We start from the raw sequence: 15,936 nt of genomic DNA on the forward strand, positions 1-15,936 counted from the left end.
GCTTGCACCCTTGCATCTTTCTTCCGCGCAGCGTCTGCTGCTCCTTCTCCTCTGACCCAAGCCAAAAAACAGGCATTTGATTCAGCCTTGTAAAGATAGAAGGGGAAAACAGCCTCCAGAAAGAAAATATTTCTTATGCCAAAAAGATTATAATGATACCTTTCACAGCTCTGTGACAGAGTTTGAAGTTTCTCCTGTATTGCCTGCTCCTAAAATGCAAGAAAAAGTTGTTTAAGTAAATGCATTATATTGCTGTATGAAATTTAAGTAAGTTTTGTTGAGACATCAGTAATCCTAAAACATTGTTTAACCTCTTCTTGGAACTTGAAAATGCCCCATTTGACCCTCCCATCATTACTCCTGACCACAGCATCAATACCTGTGCACACTCTTAAGACAGAGCCACTAAAATGCCAGTTCCCTCCTGCTGTCTCTTAGGCAGAAGAAGCAGTGAAAGAAACAAAATGTTCCTTACCACAATGGAAAAACTTCAATGCAGGACAAATCCACATCAGCACCTGCCTTTCTTTATTTTTTTTTTAATGGATGTAAATTATACCTTAATTTGCTTTATTGTTCTCTATAGTTTCCTGAAATATGCTAGGTATTTTCACTGTGTCTGGCTTATTGTGAAAATTTCTGATGAACTTGCAAATAAAAGACAAAAATTCATTGTTTAAAAACATAGCCCTCATACCATGTCTCCTCTTGCTCTTTACATAATAGAAATTTTCCCTAAAATCTTCCCTCTTCACTGGTTGCAATGCTAGCATAGGCATCAACAGCCTACAGAGCTGTTTTCATGGAATTTGTGATGATGCTGTTACTGGCCCTACTAGTACAATCTTACCACGTATGTAGGTAACATACACAGACACACACACCTTGGTTTGTATATAGCAGTATAGGTATATACACACACCAAATGTATTAATAAATATATATAATCATATATATACTTATGTAAACATACATTTATAGACATATATAGAAAATCCTTCTATAGACACACTGTCACAAAGAAGCCCCTGGACTGTCATCACCACATATTCATACCAGGGCAGTTTGTAGACCATAGTTAAAAGCATAGAGGTTAACCAGTCCACACCCCTCATTGCTTATAATGCCACACACTTGCCATGCCAAACTTGACCGCAGTTTCTATAAAGCTGCAAAATTAATGAACAGTGAGAACACAGACATAATGTATCTAGATTTTAGTAATGCACTTCATCAAGTGTCTTACAAAATCTCATTTGCCTGATCAATTCAAATTGGTTTGGATATGAGTACTGCCACACATTTAAACAAGAGACAGAGATAAAAGCGTCATGGCAGAGCAGCAACAAAATGGTGATTTGAATATTTACAGATATGAAACTCCTCTTACACCCAAGAAAACCTTAGCAATATATGTCATAAAATCAGCACGGGAAGCACTTGGATCAGTTTGACCTTTACACAGAAAGTTTGATGCCCATGCACTTTGCACAGAAGCCAGCTGCAATGATCAATGCTTACGGCTCATTACAGCTCCGAGATTCCAGTGTCTCCCGTAACAAAGGGCAACAGAGGCAGCACCTGCACTCTGCGGGGCTGGGTTCTAACTGGAGATTTTGCAGGTGTGAGAGAGAGAGAAGGGAGAGAAGAGGACCATATTGTCACTCAGAAATTCAGCTTCTCCAACTCGAGAAGCCTGTTCTACATTTCTCTAGAAAAAGACGACAAAAGTATGACATTGGATTGATTTCTTAAACTGCATGAGAGAGTGGACTTAATTTACAGGTGAAGTACAAGAATGAAGTTAGCAAAACAGCCGTTACATGTTCCTAGGTATATGATGAAATGACAAGTCAGACATGTGCCTCAGTGGGCACTGATTTCTCAGGTAATGTGGGACAACGTGCATCCCCCATCTCACCCTCCACTATAGCAATTAAGTTTGTTCATATTTCCAGAAACACTATTGTTTCTGGATACTGTAACAGGATGGACCCTGCATTGAAGGCTGTAGCTTTGACATCAGCATTGATTCTAACATGAGCTGTGCACAGAGAAAAAAGGAAGGCTGGAGAAAAATAACTCGAGTAAGGGATGTGTCTGATACAGCCATTCTTTACATGGGGACTCCGCACATGAATACTACAGTCTAGTTCTATTTCTGCTACCTACATCTAACCTATAGGATAAAGGAATTCACCAGAAAATACCCTACACCACAGCGCAAATAATTCCTGACAAGAACTAGACTGCCACTGGATAGAAGGACTGACAAAATGTGGAACTAGAATCTAGTTTCAGTGTTTGTACCATTCTTACTTAACATCTTCTGGAAGAGAAGTTAAGTGGTACCTCTAATGAAATTCACAGGGTGTGTTGTGTAGGAAAGGGATGCAACAAGTGTATGGATGTATAGGTTAAAAGAGGAGATTAATTCGAAAAGATGGAAAGGGTTACTTTGGGAGAAAAGATAATTCAGAACAGAGAAACACAAGAGGAAGCAGAAACATGAAAGCAGAATTGATGAGGGACATTCCCACTTAGAAGCAGAGAACAAATTCAACTTAATTACAAAAATCCGGTACAAATGCCAAAACCTTTATTTTGATTTGCTTATAGGTATCTATTAAAGAATTGAAGAGAAGACATTCTGTCAAGACTGAGGTTTAAACAACTATGGGAGTAGAAAGAAAAGTCAAAATAGCAGACAGAAGACAAGCTTACAGTTTTATAAGGAAAAACAATAAAACCTATCTTGCTTATATGGCCACTGAGAATTGGCAATGCCTATGAGTACTTGAAGAAACAAAAATCCCAGGGCTAGAGTAGAATTCAGGCAATACAGGAGGGTAAAACGCTGATGAAATGCAAACAAGGCTCAAATTGAAGAACATGAAGAGCTTTTACATAGTGAAGAATCAGATTATGAAATAGTTTCTTAAGGCAAATGGTGATTGGTTGCACAATGGCTTGAGACATTTAAAATGAGACTGGACAAAACACAGATGGAACTTTATAGAACAGTTTCTTACTGACCCACAGCACTTAAAGAAGGTAATTTCTGCCTGTATTTGTGCTGGACTACTGACAAAGATGTGCTCTGTGGCTGACTTGTCCTGCTGCCTGATTACTTCAAGGAGACATTTCACAAGTAGCAGAAGGTAAAACATGCCGTTTCCAGCTTCATTGGAAATAGCCAATTATTTGCCTACTCGGAGTTACTAGCATCTAGGAGAAGCAGCTCTATGTGGTGAGAGTGGATCATCTCCCTTGTGAAATAAGCCCGTGCCCATAAGGAAGGTTAAGGGGGAGACAGCACTACCTCTTGCGATGTCTCTGTAACTGCCTGGACAGCTGAGCTGGGAGCTTGGAGCTGCTGACCCAGAGGCTGGGAAAGATCTGGCTGAAGCTGCAGAAGACCAGAAGGCTGAAGAGGCAGACAGTGATCTATGGGCACTGGTGGGCTAGCTGTAGCAAGGCTGCCATGGATCTGTGAAATACTTTCTGGAGCGACGCGGGGCGGCAATAGTTCTGGCTGCAACTGCAAAGGCGGTGACATGACTATCGAAGGTTGCACTGGGAGTACCGGCACCTGGGCTCCAGTTTCCAAAGCATACTGAGTATGTCCAGTAATCTGCTGTAACACAATAGACACCTATTAAAACAAATCTCTACTTATAGTGCTTGTGACTTATATGACAAAGTACTAAAGTCACTGCAGTTCATGGAAAAAGGATTACAATTCTGCATTGAGAATATATCCATGTGGTTTCTGATTGGAAGGGCAACTAAAGAGTTTGGATTTGCTTTAAAATGACCAAATAACAAAGGGTTCTTCCTATATAGTTGTGACAGTGTGTATTCCACAAGCACTATTTTCTTTGTAGAAAGAAAACCATGTTTTGCTAAGAAATTAAAATCTTAGATTATGAATTCCTTGTCCTGAATAGTTTGTTCTGTCTTCAGTGAGCATACCACACCATCCATGCAGAGAAAAGTATACTCTATCCATAATTTAGATTTTTTTTTAATGTTGCATATGCACCATTAGCTAATATAAACATGATTAACTCTTTTGAGACTGAATATATGCCAATGCCTTACAGAACACATTGTTTTCCATTTAGTTTAAACATTTCAGATACAACTTCTCTTGGCATACTAAACACTAAGGCCTCAATCCCGCAAGCGCTTCCTTGTGTAACACACAGAGGAAGTTTCATTTATCTCAGTGGATTTCTTCAATGCATTAAAATAACTTGTGTGCGTAAGTGCTTTGTGGGAACTGGACCGATACGATTAGATGTCAACTACCTTAGAGACTAGGTTGTTATTCTGCATAACAGTTCTTTGAGTTGTACACTTAAGAACAGAATATTCGCCTTTTAGGTACATTGTGTATTTTTCCAAGGGGACTGAGCTTGTAGGAAGAAGGAAAAAGGGAGAAAAGAAAATACAAAAAGAAGGCTTTTTAGTACTAGGTACAACTGCATAGTTTTAAATTATTTTTGAAGTACCTGTCATCACCTAGAGATTTAAAATATTTGGACAATTAAAAAAAATAAAAATCAAGACTCAGATGAGAACTAGGGCACACAATTTCATTACTGCATGCTCTGTGCAGATTCTGGATATGAGCCAACATTACTATTCCAGGTTTTAAGTGGATAAATATAAAGATGCAGCGTGCCTTGCAACACAATGGTTACAAGACTACCTAAGTGGAGGTTGTTAGAGTAGTAACTGTGGTGTACAGTGCAGAAGAATAGTGAAATGCTTTTTTCATCTTATGTAACTAAAATAATCCACAAAATGTTTCAATTTATAATTTACCTGGGCAAGACTGGACATAAAGGTGCTGGACATCAATTGCAGAAATAGCCCTGCATTGGAATGCCTTTATTTACAGAAATACCTTCCCATTAGGAGCACTTTAAAAGATGAACAATCTATTTTTGAATAATCCTATGTGCTTGTCCATTTTGTTTGTATTAGCTATTTCATTAATCCTAAAAAATACAATGGAAGTCTTCTGTGTGTATTTGGTAAATAATGACTGTCTGCACTGTTTGCAAATATCAGTTCTTTAGGTTTGGTGTTTGCCACACCTGGTTCAATTCTTTCTACAGCCATTGGAAAAAGCTATGGCTAATTAGCTCAGTGGTAACAGTCTCAGGGTCTGCATTGCCTACACTTCCACAAACAATATTTCTGTACCAAATATATGGACGAAGACAAATTTAAAAATGATGTACTACTTGGAAGATGCCATGATATGGCAGGTTGAAATGACATGTTATGAATTTTAATTGGTACATTACAGCAAAGTGATGTAGTAGAACAGAGATTTTCAAGAACGCTATTATTAACAGATTTAGTGCTCTCTCCTGCTTGGGTCAGACTGCATTTCATGTTGTCATATCACAGATGTGGCAATACAAGTGTTTACAGACTCTGTCAACGGGTCCTGAATCAGTTCGTTTGTAAACAGTGCTAATGTTGGAAGCTTCATTTTACGCTTCATTTCTTTTAAGGGGGAAAAAGGGTCTGCAGCTAGTGTTCATTCTTGTCTGATAGACCGCTGCCATGCAGATTTCTGAAGTTATCATCAGATGGTCATTTCCCTTGGCTTTACAAAGCGCGCTGTTCTAAAGCAGGTATACATCAAAACATTTCTATCATTTCACTCGCTTCTGCCAGCTCATCCATATTTTGCTATCTGTATATGAAGTCTATGCATCCTGAATGTACTGGCAGCAAAACCTCAGCATCAGCAGTGCTGGGTAGCTGCTGTCACGGCTTAGTCACCTCTCCTGTTCTCAGGAGAATGACAGCTCATGCTTCCTTGCCACTCCTTTCTAGCTCAGATAGGAGAAAGAAGAGGGAATTCAGAAAGTGCACATCTCTGCCTGCTTTTCAAAGCCCATTAGATCACTCCTTATATCCACAATATTCACCTGTCTCTGGTTTAAGACCTCAGTGCTCCACCTGAGTCCAGCTCTAGCTGAACTGCAGTCAGAATCAAGGACAAGGAGTTAACAAAACATCTTAAGGGCAAGAAACAAATCTCCCAATTGCACGTTTACAATGGAATGAGCCCCAGGAATGCCTGCGTTCAATAACCACCCTAGGGTCTAGCAGCGACACAGCCCAACGGCGAACGGATTACCTGGTTACCAGCCCCAGCCGCGGGCAACGTCTGTTCTGAAGGATGAATTATGCTTGGCTGAAGTGACTGAGGAGGTGGAGGTTGCTGCGGCTGGGAAACTGCTTGCGTGCTCTGTGTGTGATGGGGAGAGGGCGCTTCGCTCTGAATTATCTGCTGGAAGGTGGTCTGGTACATCTGCTGCTGGGAGAGCTGGGACACTGCGTGATGTGGCGGCAACGCTGACACTCCCGGCGGAGCCACAGCAAGCAATGGTATTGTAGCAGCTGACATATTTGGCACTATTGTTTGGCAGGGCAAGACCAGAGAAGCCACAGTTGTATGAGGAAGATTCACTGCCTGCATGGGGAGGGCTGGGGAGTTTGGTGCCATAGGCAGAGTGGGGTTCATGGGGAGGCTCGGTAAAATCACAGCTGGAGCAAAATATTGAGAAGGAGCAGGTATGGGGGGCACATTTGCAGCAGGTATATCAGAGAGGTTTGGAGGAAGGTTGTCAAGTCCTGCCAGAGGAGTAATTGCAGGAATGACAGGAAACTGAGGAATCTGAAAAAAATATAATATCACATAAATTGCAAGTGCTTTCATTGATGGTACAAAGTAGTTTCATTTGCCATACAAGTATGTAAAGATCACCTGTGTCATGATGATAATTATGTCTGTTTGTTAATCACTTCATTTCCTGATGTTTATAAACAGTAATAAAAACTTAATTGTTCTTTAATCATTAGAAAAAGAGCAAGAATTTCAGTTTGGGGGGGGACATTTTTATACCTTGGGAGCTTAAAACTATCTCAAGCCAGTTCGAAGCCTTCAAGCAACATCGTAACTTAAAAAGTTGCTTTCGTTTTAACAGAAATTAAAAGGAATCAGAGCAGACAAAATGCTACACTCTTTCATGCAAAATTCAATGTGACAATATAAAACTCTTGTCTTTAAAAAGGTTGGTTGCATCCCAGGCAGCACAGGAAATTCTGTAAAACGGTTTTTAAAATCAAAACGTCCCAGTGACATAGCAGACCATGATAACTGCACTGTTATCATCGAAGCAGCTTGCTTCTTCCTTTGTGGGTAAGCTGCTTCACATCACAAAGGCTGTCACTAGAAAGCACAATAGCTCCAACAAACCGTTCCAGGCCACAGAAAGGGTCCATCCCTGCTACTGAACATGGAAGCAGGTCTGAGAGCTGGGAGAGGTTTAGGGAAAGTGGTGAAGTCAAGAGCTCAAACACAAAAAACGGGCAACTTCTCATGCTCTAACGCCTGGGATGGGAAAAGAGTACACCACAGGGGAAGATGCAAAAAAAAAATAAATAATAAACTAATGGGATTATTCAGGCATGACACAGGATTTTTCACAAAGTATATTTTTGATTCTCCAAACAAAAACAAATAGTAAGAAAAAAGTGTATTCTTATGGACTAAATGGGCATGCATTCAAAATAGCCATACAAAAACTGCAAATCATATTAATTATTAGCTGGAAAGCTTCACTCAAATGGATGTATTCATACGCAGTTTTCAAAGGTATTACCTGGGAAGGGGCAACAGGTGGAAGTTGTGGCACAGTTGAAATCTGAAGTGGTTTTAGTGGTGTACTGCTAGCTGCCACCTGAGAGGTCTGGGGTTGATACTGGGGCAATAGATGGGTTGCAGGCTGGATTGGACAGACTGGCTGACTGGCAAGCACCTGCTGCAGAGGAGTTTGCTGTGATATGGGTTGCTGCCAGGAAAGAGAAAAAGAGAACAAAAATGGGTTATAGCACGTGTATTATGAAAGAATCAGTTTATTGGACACAACCACAGCTTTCTCTTTCTAGTTAATGCTGCACAGTTAGAACAGAACAGCCACTCAGAGTAAAACTGCTCTCTAGAAGAAAAGGGTGCTCTTAATTTAAATGCTATACAAGAGCCAATGTTTACAACATGTTTAAATGCAAGATACATTACCTGAAAAGACAAGTTCTAACTGTCTCGGAAAGGTTATTTGTAATGACTCAGTCGTTAAATCCCAGAGATCGTTCTAGTTGGCCCAGTAAAATCCCCACCTACTGACTTCAAAGATTCCCACTACGCAGATTATACCCAGCTAATCTTGGCATTTAAAAGCCAACTGTGTAATGCAGCAGGCATTGAAATATACAACATATTATCTGAGATGTGAATAAAACACAATAATTATAGTGGAGGACTTGTTAGTGTTAGGTCAGAGGTTGGACTCTGTGATCTTGAGGTCTTTTCCAACCTAGATGATTCTGTGATAGCAAAAGTTCTAGCTGGATCCCAGTTAATTGTGAAGTGCGGGAGTAACAGTGGGCCAACCAAAGAGGCAGCTTTACCATTTCATGGGACCAGTGTTCCACTGGCCAGCCAAATTCTATACAGTAGAACAGAAATAAAAAGCTGTATTAAAGCTGAAAATAACCAGTAAGTTTCATATTTCATGGTACTGATATCTCCCTCTTTAGCACAATTAATTAATGCTAAAAGTAGTTTAAAAAAAATAATCTTCTGTTTCAGAAGCATGGCACTGAGGCACCAAGCTGACTCTGGCCTGACCTACTTGGGACCACGGGATTAATTGATTAGCCCAGGCTCTGCAGCACATAAAATCTCATACCATGCCTGATGTTCAAAAGGTGACTTTCAAACGAATAGCCAAGCAGCACAATCTTTCATCTTTGCCACTTCCACCATAAACCAGTATTATAAAATTTTGCTATATGCTTTTTCAGTGGTGAGATTATTCAACCAGAATTTTTAGGTATATTAATGCAATAAAACTGTATGATGTGCATCAAGGAAGCCAGCTGCCACCCCCCCTTAAACTGTTAAAATTCCACCACAGTTGGTAAGTTTCCAATACAAGGATAAGTGAACCAAGGAACATTTGGCTACTGGTGCCTACTGTTTGGGTCTGAATGCATTGAATGCCACAAGCAGTGTAAGATACGCTAGAAGGCACTGTACAGGTGTTGAATAACTGCACAACACCCGTTCATCTCCCGCAGCATTTACTTAGTCTCGGCTGAGTATTCATCTTGCCACATTAAAGAAAAACAAAGAACTGTCTCTGCATTGCAGTTCCTGCCATTCCAGGTTTAGGAGAGCAGGGGCATTTAGCCAGGTGAAATCCCAAACTCCAGGGAGCAGCGGTGCAGGTGCAAGCACACAGCATGGCCAGAGCTGGCCTGACACTGGCGATGAGCAAGGAGGAGACAGCTGAGATAGAGCCCAGCTGAGGCATTGAGCCTTGGTGGGGAGCACAAGGAGCTCCCACAGCACGGGCTCTGCTACCCGGGCTGCTCAGCTCTGCAGCAGGGACCCTCCTTCCAGGAGCAGAAGGGGCGCCTGCGCATGGTGCTGCGCTTGGGCTGATAAACCTGGCCAGCACACAAAGCCAGCTCAGGTATCTCAGCATCTGTGCTGGGTTAATCTGCAGCTCAGACAGGCGGCCAACAGATAACTGGGAATTGGGCACGCTGACACTGGCTGTTCAACCTACCTTCCGCGCGAGAGGACATTGTTAAAAGCAGAAAAACTGCCTGAATGGAGCTAAGGTAGCTAACTAAGGCCTCCATTTTCAATTCAACTTATATTTCACAAAATGCTTGTGAAGTGGATCAAGCACAGGGAGTGAAAAAAATCCAAATGAACTGCACTAATTTTGCCTCATTATAGCCTTAACGTTATAAGTGAACAGACACACAAATTGAAAAGAAAAAAATTGAGATGCAATATTGATCACGTATGTCTGAGTCAGTGTATATTCATAAAAGATCAATATATTTCATTCTTTTAAACAGACAAGTTTTATCACCCTGATTTCCCATTCTTTTGCTGACATGCCCTACCATCTGTTTACAAAAAGATCGCAGTTTTCTACTGCTCATAGTGTCATGCACGAAGACACATTATCTAGTGCTCTACCGGATTTGGCCTTAAGGAATATGTTCTGTGCTAACTGCAAAACCAGTTACCATTCCTATAACTTATCACTGTCTTCAAAGTAGGTCTTCCTAAAGGCAACCAACTAAGAATGACACAAACATTTAGGAATTCCTACATAAACGCCCAAACCAACAAGTGTTACACTGTCACGGTAAAGCTCCAGAGGCCACTACAGAGATCTCCACAAGGGGAGAGGTCCTAAATGTGTTTGAGAAAGAACAAAACTTTTGGCTGAAAGAACCATATCATCCCTGGCCGTTAGAATAAAAAGAAAAAAAAAATATCTAATACATCATAAAATTTCACATAAGTGTGCGTTTTTCAGAGAGACCAAATTACATTGTTCCTATACTGATGCTTTCAGAAGAGTAGGGCATATTAAAAAAAATAATAACATGTAACACCGATAAATACTGATAACTGGAAAGGTATGAAGAGATATGTTATGTGTCAGACACAAAGTATGCAGGCATTTCTCAGCCTTGTCAACAGTTTCTACCCAAGGAAGCCAATGTTTCGGTAGGATCACAAAAATGAGCCACAAATTAACACATTATATAGGTCTGTGGCTACACTTCTTTCAAGCTGATACCACCTGTATACAAGGAAGCAATTGTAACCTTCGCAGCTGTCCCAGCTTGAAAGAGGTGTTCTGTAAACACTATAGCAACAGAACTTGTTGGGGAATTTGATAATCCAAAATGCACAGAATTACTATTTGGAGACAGCTCAGAGGGAGACAGATTCTTTTTGAAGATAAAGGGATCTGCTGGATGTTTATAATGAGCTACATTTAACATGCATGCACAAATCCAAAGGCAGTGTCACTGAGTGTTTGAAGACAACTGACACCAGCACCAGGCTTGCTTTATGACCTTTTAAAAATACTTTGAGCTGGAGGTGCCAAATGATAAAGTGAAATTAATACAAATCCTATTTCAAGGTATCAAACACTGATTGTGCTCATACCCATTACTCTTCTGTCCCTTAAACCCAAAGCCCATCCCCGATCCTACCTGAGGCTCTAAAGTGATGGTTTCATAGTTTCAAGTAACTCAAACTTATCGTAGGTGTCAGCTTGAGCAGAGCATGGCTAAGGACTGGGGTGAGAAAGGTGCTGTGGGGCAGCAGTCAGCCTCTCACCTGCTGGCTGGCAAGCACCGGCTGCGACTGCCCCAGCTGCAAGGAAGCAACGGTGGTCGGCTGTACCACAGGGAACGTCATCGCTGGCTCCTGGTAGTGCTGGGGTCGCTGGGGCACGACCGCAGGTGGAGCCTGAACCACAGGCAGGGCAGGCTGCAAGCAAGGAGAGCACAGCGTTAGGGAAAAGAACAGCCCTCATGCTAAAAGTCTCTGCAACTGTTAGGGATACACACGCCGGCAAATAGTCTACTCAATACTTGGTTCAAAACAGAGGAAAAAGACATAATGTGAAGGTGTTATGCAAGGAACAGAAAGTTTGTTAATCTAAAAACATGGAAAAAAGCTGTCATTCCAAAGGCCAATGAGACAACCACACTGCATTGCATTTCTTTCTGGAAGCAAGCATGCAAGCTAGTAAAACCACTGACAGCACATACACGGTGATGGAGAACATAACAACAACAAGCCACTAAGTAGGTACAACAATATCCTCACAAAGACTTTTGTAATTTCATAAAGAATCTTGATCTTCGAAATTACGAGTTAATTTACTTGAAATTAAGGCCAAGAAAATGAACAGAGAAGTGAAAAAAATAAAACAACCAGTGGAAGTAAAAACAACAACAACAAAGAAATGCAGATAAGGCTTGTAAAACAGCAGTTCTCTAAAACTTCAACTCCAAGTAGGTAAATATGTTGAAAATAAACAGTATGTCAGACTGATATTTAAAAGTCTAAAACAAAAAAACAACTACAGCTCCAGCTATGTGCCGATACGTTATCTTGGTAAATAACCTCCTAGAAAAATACACTGATACTTATTCTTTCTTGGAAAATGGAAGAATTTGAGTCAGACTTGAAATTCCCAAGAAACACAGAAGACAAACTCTGGAACATTTTATCTATGATACTGCAGAAAGAAAAAAATATATGGAAAACTCACTAAAAACCAAAGAGCTATTTCGCTCATGAATAAAGTTATTATCCTTTCAAAACCTTAATCAAGAAAAAGTAATGCATTTAAGGTTCAAATCAGAGATATATCAATGGAAACAATGAGTCTGCTCTAAAACAGCATTCTGCACAGCTCAATTTAATAAAAAATATTTTAAGATGTGCCTTTTGAGTGCTACATTAAATTAGTTCTTCATGCAAACAAGAAATGAGGAAGAATGCATCCCTGCAGAAGTATGCACAGAGGAATGGTGGTTTCCACAGTGGAGGGCGCTGGCTACAGGTTTTTCCTTCAGGTAAATGGAGCCATGTTTCAGTGCATTCACAAAATACAGTTCACAATTTCTTGCAGGCATTTTGGAAAATATAAGGTAAAACCAGGGAAAGTGAAGCACTTCCAAAATACGTTGGGTAAATCTGGATCAAGCAGGAAAACCATTGGTCCTGGATTTCATTTTTCTTCTGTTAAATCAAATAGCACGAAACAAAAAGTTAACCTACCACATCATTACTGTCATTTTTACTAGGCAGGCTGCTTCCACCGCTCCAGGTAGCTGCAATCACCCCATTGTTCTCTGCCAGTGGTGTTTTGCCAGAGCAAACTTCACAACAGGGCTGGAACAGTCCAGGCATGTTGACTTCTCCACAATCAGAGGATTCACAAGGCAGAGTACTTTCCGCAACTCTTGCAGATCTCATGGGAGAACTGGTCTTCTGGCTAATTATGTACTGTAAAGATTCACGTAACAAAGGCAGGTCTAAACTCCTGCCACACGGCCTGCTTATTTGGGGAAGAGGTTGTGACACTGAGTTGTCTGGAAGTTGGCTGCACAGGGAGTGAGCACATTCAGCAGGCATTAGAACTTTTGACATATTTTGGTCTTTGCCAGGCTGAAATAAGTAAGCTAGGCATGCCTGACAAGACTGCTTAAAGAACCCTACCTCAGCAGGGTTTACTGAGAACCCCATTGCCATTGGGGGTGATGTGCCATTGGGGGTGATGTGCCTGCTTCCCCTTCTCTAGTCTGCAGGGCTGTGTTCCCCTCTCTGAATTCTTGGGGAAGGGACATCGCATCTGGAGTCAAACCCATGACCGAATCACTGTGGCGACGAGAAGCACACGGAGCATTGCCTGTCACGTGCAACAGGTGCAGGCTGCGACAGGAACATGGTGTTGCTGCAGTTTCTGAAGGACATACCACACTTATGGCGCGCCTCTCGCTGGAATCACCTCAAGATTTATGTTCACTCACATGTGTTTGTTCTTGCACCAGTAGTTCCATTAGCTGCTTTTGGTCAAGGTCATAACAGTATGAAAGTGGGAACAAGTGTGAATGTCTGACTGGGCTTCCAGTCCTTGATTTTGGAGCCTCAATAATGGAAGTAGTTTGCCATCTCTCTGCAATATTAAATCCAAACCCAGAGCCACAACAGCAGTGAATGGATGTTTGACCATTGTCACAATGGGGAGAAACTCATACCCAAGAAGCTCTTGAACAAGTGAGAAAACAACGTGTGGCTATATTGACAGTAAACAAAACCAAACAAAACAGTTCTCAAATCTAGGCATGACTTTAAAACTAGTATTTCCAAAGCTGTTACTGTAGCTCAGTGAAAACAGATTGATGAGAAGCTCTTTAACTGAAAAAAAAAAATGACAGCTGCCAGTGAAGCATGTCTTAAGAATGGCGAAATGAACTACAAGTACATGATCTACTTAATGCATGGTTTAGATCAAGTAAAAACACAGACTAAGCAAGTCACCATTGGTAGAAACAAGTGAGGACTATATAAAGCAAGCCCTGGAATTCATTCCTACTGACAGCAGTGTATAAATTGAGTCCTTAAATATAATCTAGGCTACAGAACAGTTCTGAAAAGCTTTAGACTTACCCCTGAGGGCTGCTGGTAGTGCCCCAGCTGCTGAAGGCTATGGGGCAAGGCCTGGCTCTCACTTAGTGGTGGGCTATACACCCGTTGAATAGCCGGAGGTACTGAATCGGGCAGAGATGAGTAGATGACGCTTTGCTGGCTGCTCTGGGAATCTGAATAAACAGTGGACCCCTGACCACTGTCAAATGTGCTGTCAGCTGAAAGAAGAATAGTTTTTGTATTACAGGTTCAGCAACTCCAAGTGTTCACATAATGATTTCAGAGCAAGGTCAACATTGGTTTGTATAATTTACACTTTACTAACCTAGCCCTTTCCGTTATATAAATAAATTATACAACACAAATGTTATTTTCTACAAAAGGCAAACGCTGCTCCTTCTAAGCCAAAAATCAAGAGTAATCCCCATGGATTTCTGTCTACAACGATATCTTAGGCACATCGATATTTCCTTTAAAGGGCGCAAGGTTGACATTAAGAATTGCAGATGTTTATGGATTTTGTACAATGAAAAGACAGGAAACCCCAATCATAATGTTCATAGCAGGTCATGGAGTCCTGGAGTTAGTTCTTCTAGGGATGCACTAATTTTAATGTCTTTGTGAATTAGTAGTATTGAAAAATCACAAAATTCTTCAAACTATATGTTTTGTATTAGTTCAAATAATAACCAACTTGAGCAATACCTCAAGATGATGAATGGATAGCAAAATAATTCAATTGGATTAGGGGAAAACATACAATGAAGAAATCACAGAAAAATGTATTATGGATTTTTTGATTGATGTGTGTGACACAAAGTAAAGCAGCATCATTTAAGCAAGTCTGCAAAAAGAGGTCCTGCATCACAAAGCTGCAGGGTTAGGGCTGCACTGGCTATAAACAGACTAAGCAGTGGTACAAGAACAGATCCTACAGGAATTACAACTGAAATGCATCCTAATTTTGTTATTTGTAAGTGGAAAGCTTTAAGCTACCTGTATTTAAATCAAAATCACATAATGAAATAAAACAGCTACCTCAGTCCAGCTTTGTGGCAATTGAAGAGGACAACTCAGAGCTCTGTCAGTGTTTCTCATGCTAAGCCCAACTAATGTGCAGAATTGCATAACTGTGGTATTGGGCAAGTGTAGTATCTTTTGTTGAACAAAAATAAATCTTATAACTGTGCAACTGAGTATTACTATTTTTAAGATGTCTTTTCATGGCTTTTGAAGCCATATCTATCCAGTTTCTCTTGTTTTTTTCCTACTGCTTTTTCATTTGAGAAATGGCAAGAGACAACCAAGACTGTAGCTATAAGTAACCAAAAGGCAAATGGATTGTAACAGAAATTTAAAACCCAAACTGAAAGAGAACTGTTACCAAAAAGTTTACATCCTTTTTTTCCCCGACACTTTGCATCTTCTATTTTTCCATATTCTGAGTAGGTTTTTACTTATTTAGATTTTAAATAACAAATAGCTTTAATAGTGTCAGTGATAAAATTTCTTCTCTGTATTCATAAACTCATCTCCCTACTATTTTTCGCAAAATTAAACTCACCTCTCTATTTAGCTCGTTTACAAAAAGAGTCAGCATGGCCCTACTATAAGAAGGCAGAGATTTCTGCACCATACACACTTTCATTTTATTACAAACAATTATTCAGAACCTCAAAGGAACAAAACAAGAGCATGAAAGAAAATGTTGAAAGACATCCGATAGCAAGTTGTCAAGTAATATCAAATATTGATTAAGAGTTGAGGAGCAGGAAATAAACCAGGGGTGTCCTATTTTGCATCAAATTCTGCCAACTCGTGACCAACAGAACCACGGGAAGCATGAGCAGTGT

The 15,936-nt window shown here is 40.5% G+C and overlaps 1 protein-coding gene across 11 annotated transcripts in view; it reads right to left on the reverse strand.

Moving 5' to 3' along the window:
• The window catches only part of WNK2 (WNK lysine deficient protein kinase 2), a 117,934-nt gene that overhangs the window by 40,440 nt on the left and 61,558 nt on the right, over positions 1 to 15,936 (reverse strand). For 8 of the 11 annotated variants that reach the window (XM_067003267.1, XM_067003263.1, XM_067003264.1 and 5 more), the window contains exons 9-14: positions 14,105 to 14,301; positions 11,258 to 11,410; positions 7,698 to 7,886; positions 6,170 to 6,709; positions 3,323 to 3,637; positions 160 to 209 (exon numbers count right to left, since the gene is read on the reverse strand). In XM_067003267.1, the coding sequence (XP_066859368.1) occupies positions 160 to 209; positions 3,323 to 3,637; positions 6,170 to 6,709; positions 7,698 to 7,886; positions 11,258 to 11,410; positions 14,105 to 14,301 (1,444 nt within the window). The remainder of the gene's footprint in view (positions 1 to 159; positions 210 to 3,322; positions 3,638 to 6,169; positions 6,710 to 7,697; positions 7,887 to 11,257; positions 11,411 to 14,104; positions 14,302 to 15,936) is intronic. The other 3 variants (XM_067003259.1, XM_067003265.1, XM_067003268.1) reach the window with 3 other exon arrangements.

Source organism: Anser cygnoides, chromosome 10 (assembly GCF_040182565.1).
Source record: "Anser cygnoides isolate HZ-2024a breed goose chromosome 10, Taihu_goose_T2T_genome, whole genome shotgun sequence".
In the NCBI taxonomy this organism is placed as follows: domain Eukaryota; kingdom Metazoa; phylum Chordata; class Aves; order Anseriformes; family Anatidae; genus Anser; species Anser cygnoides.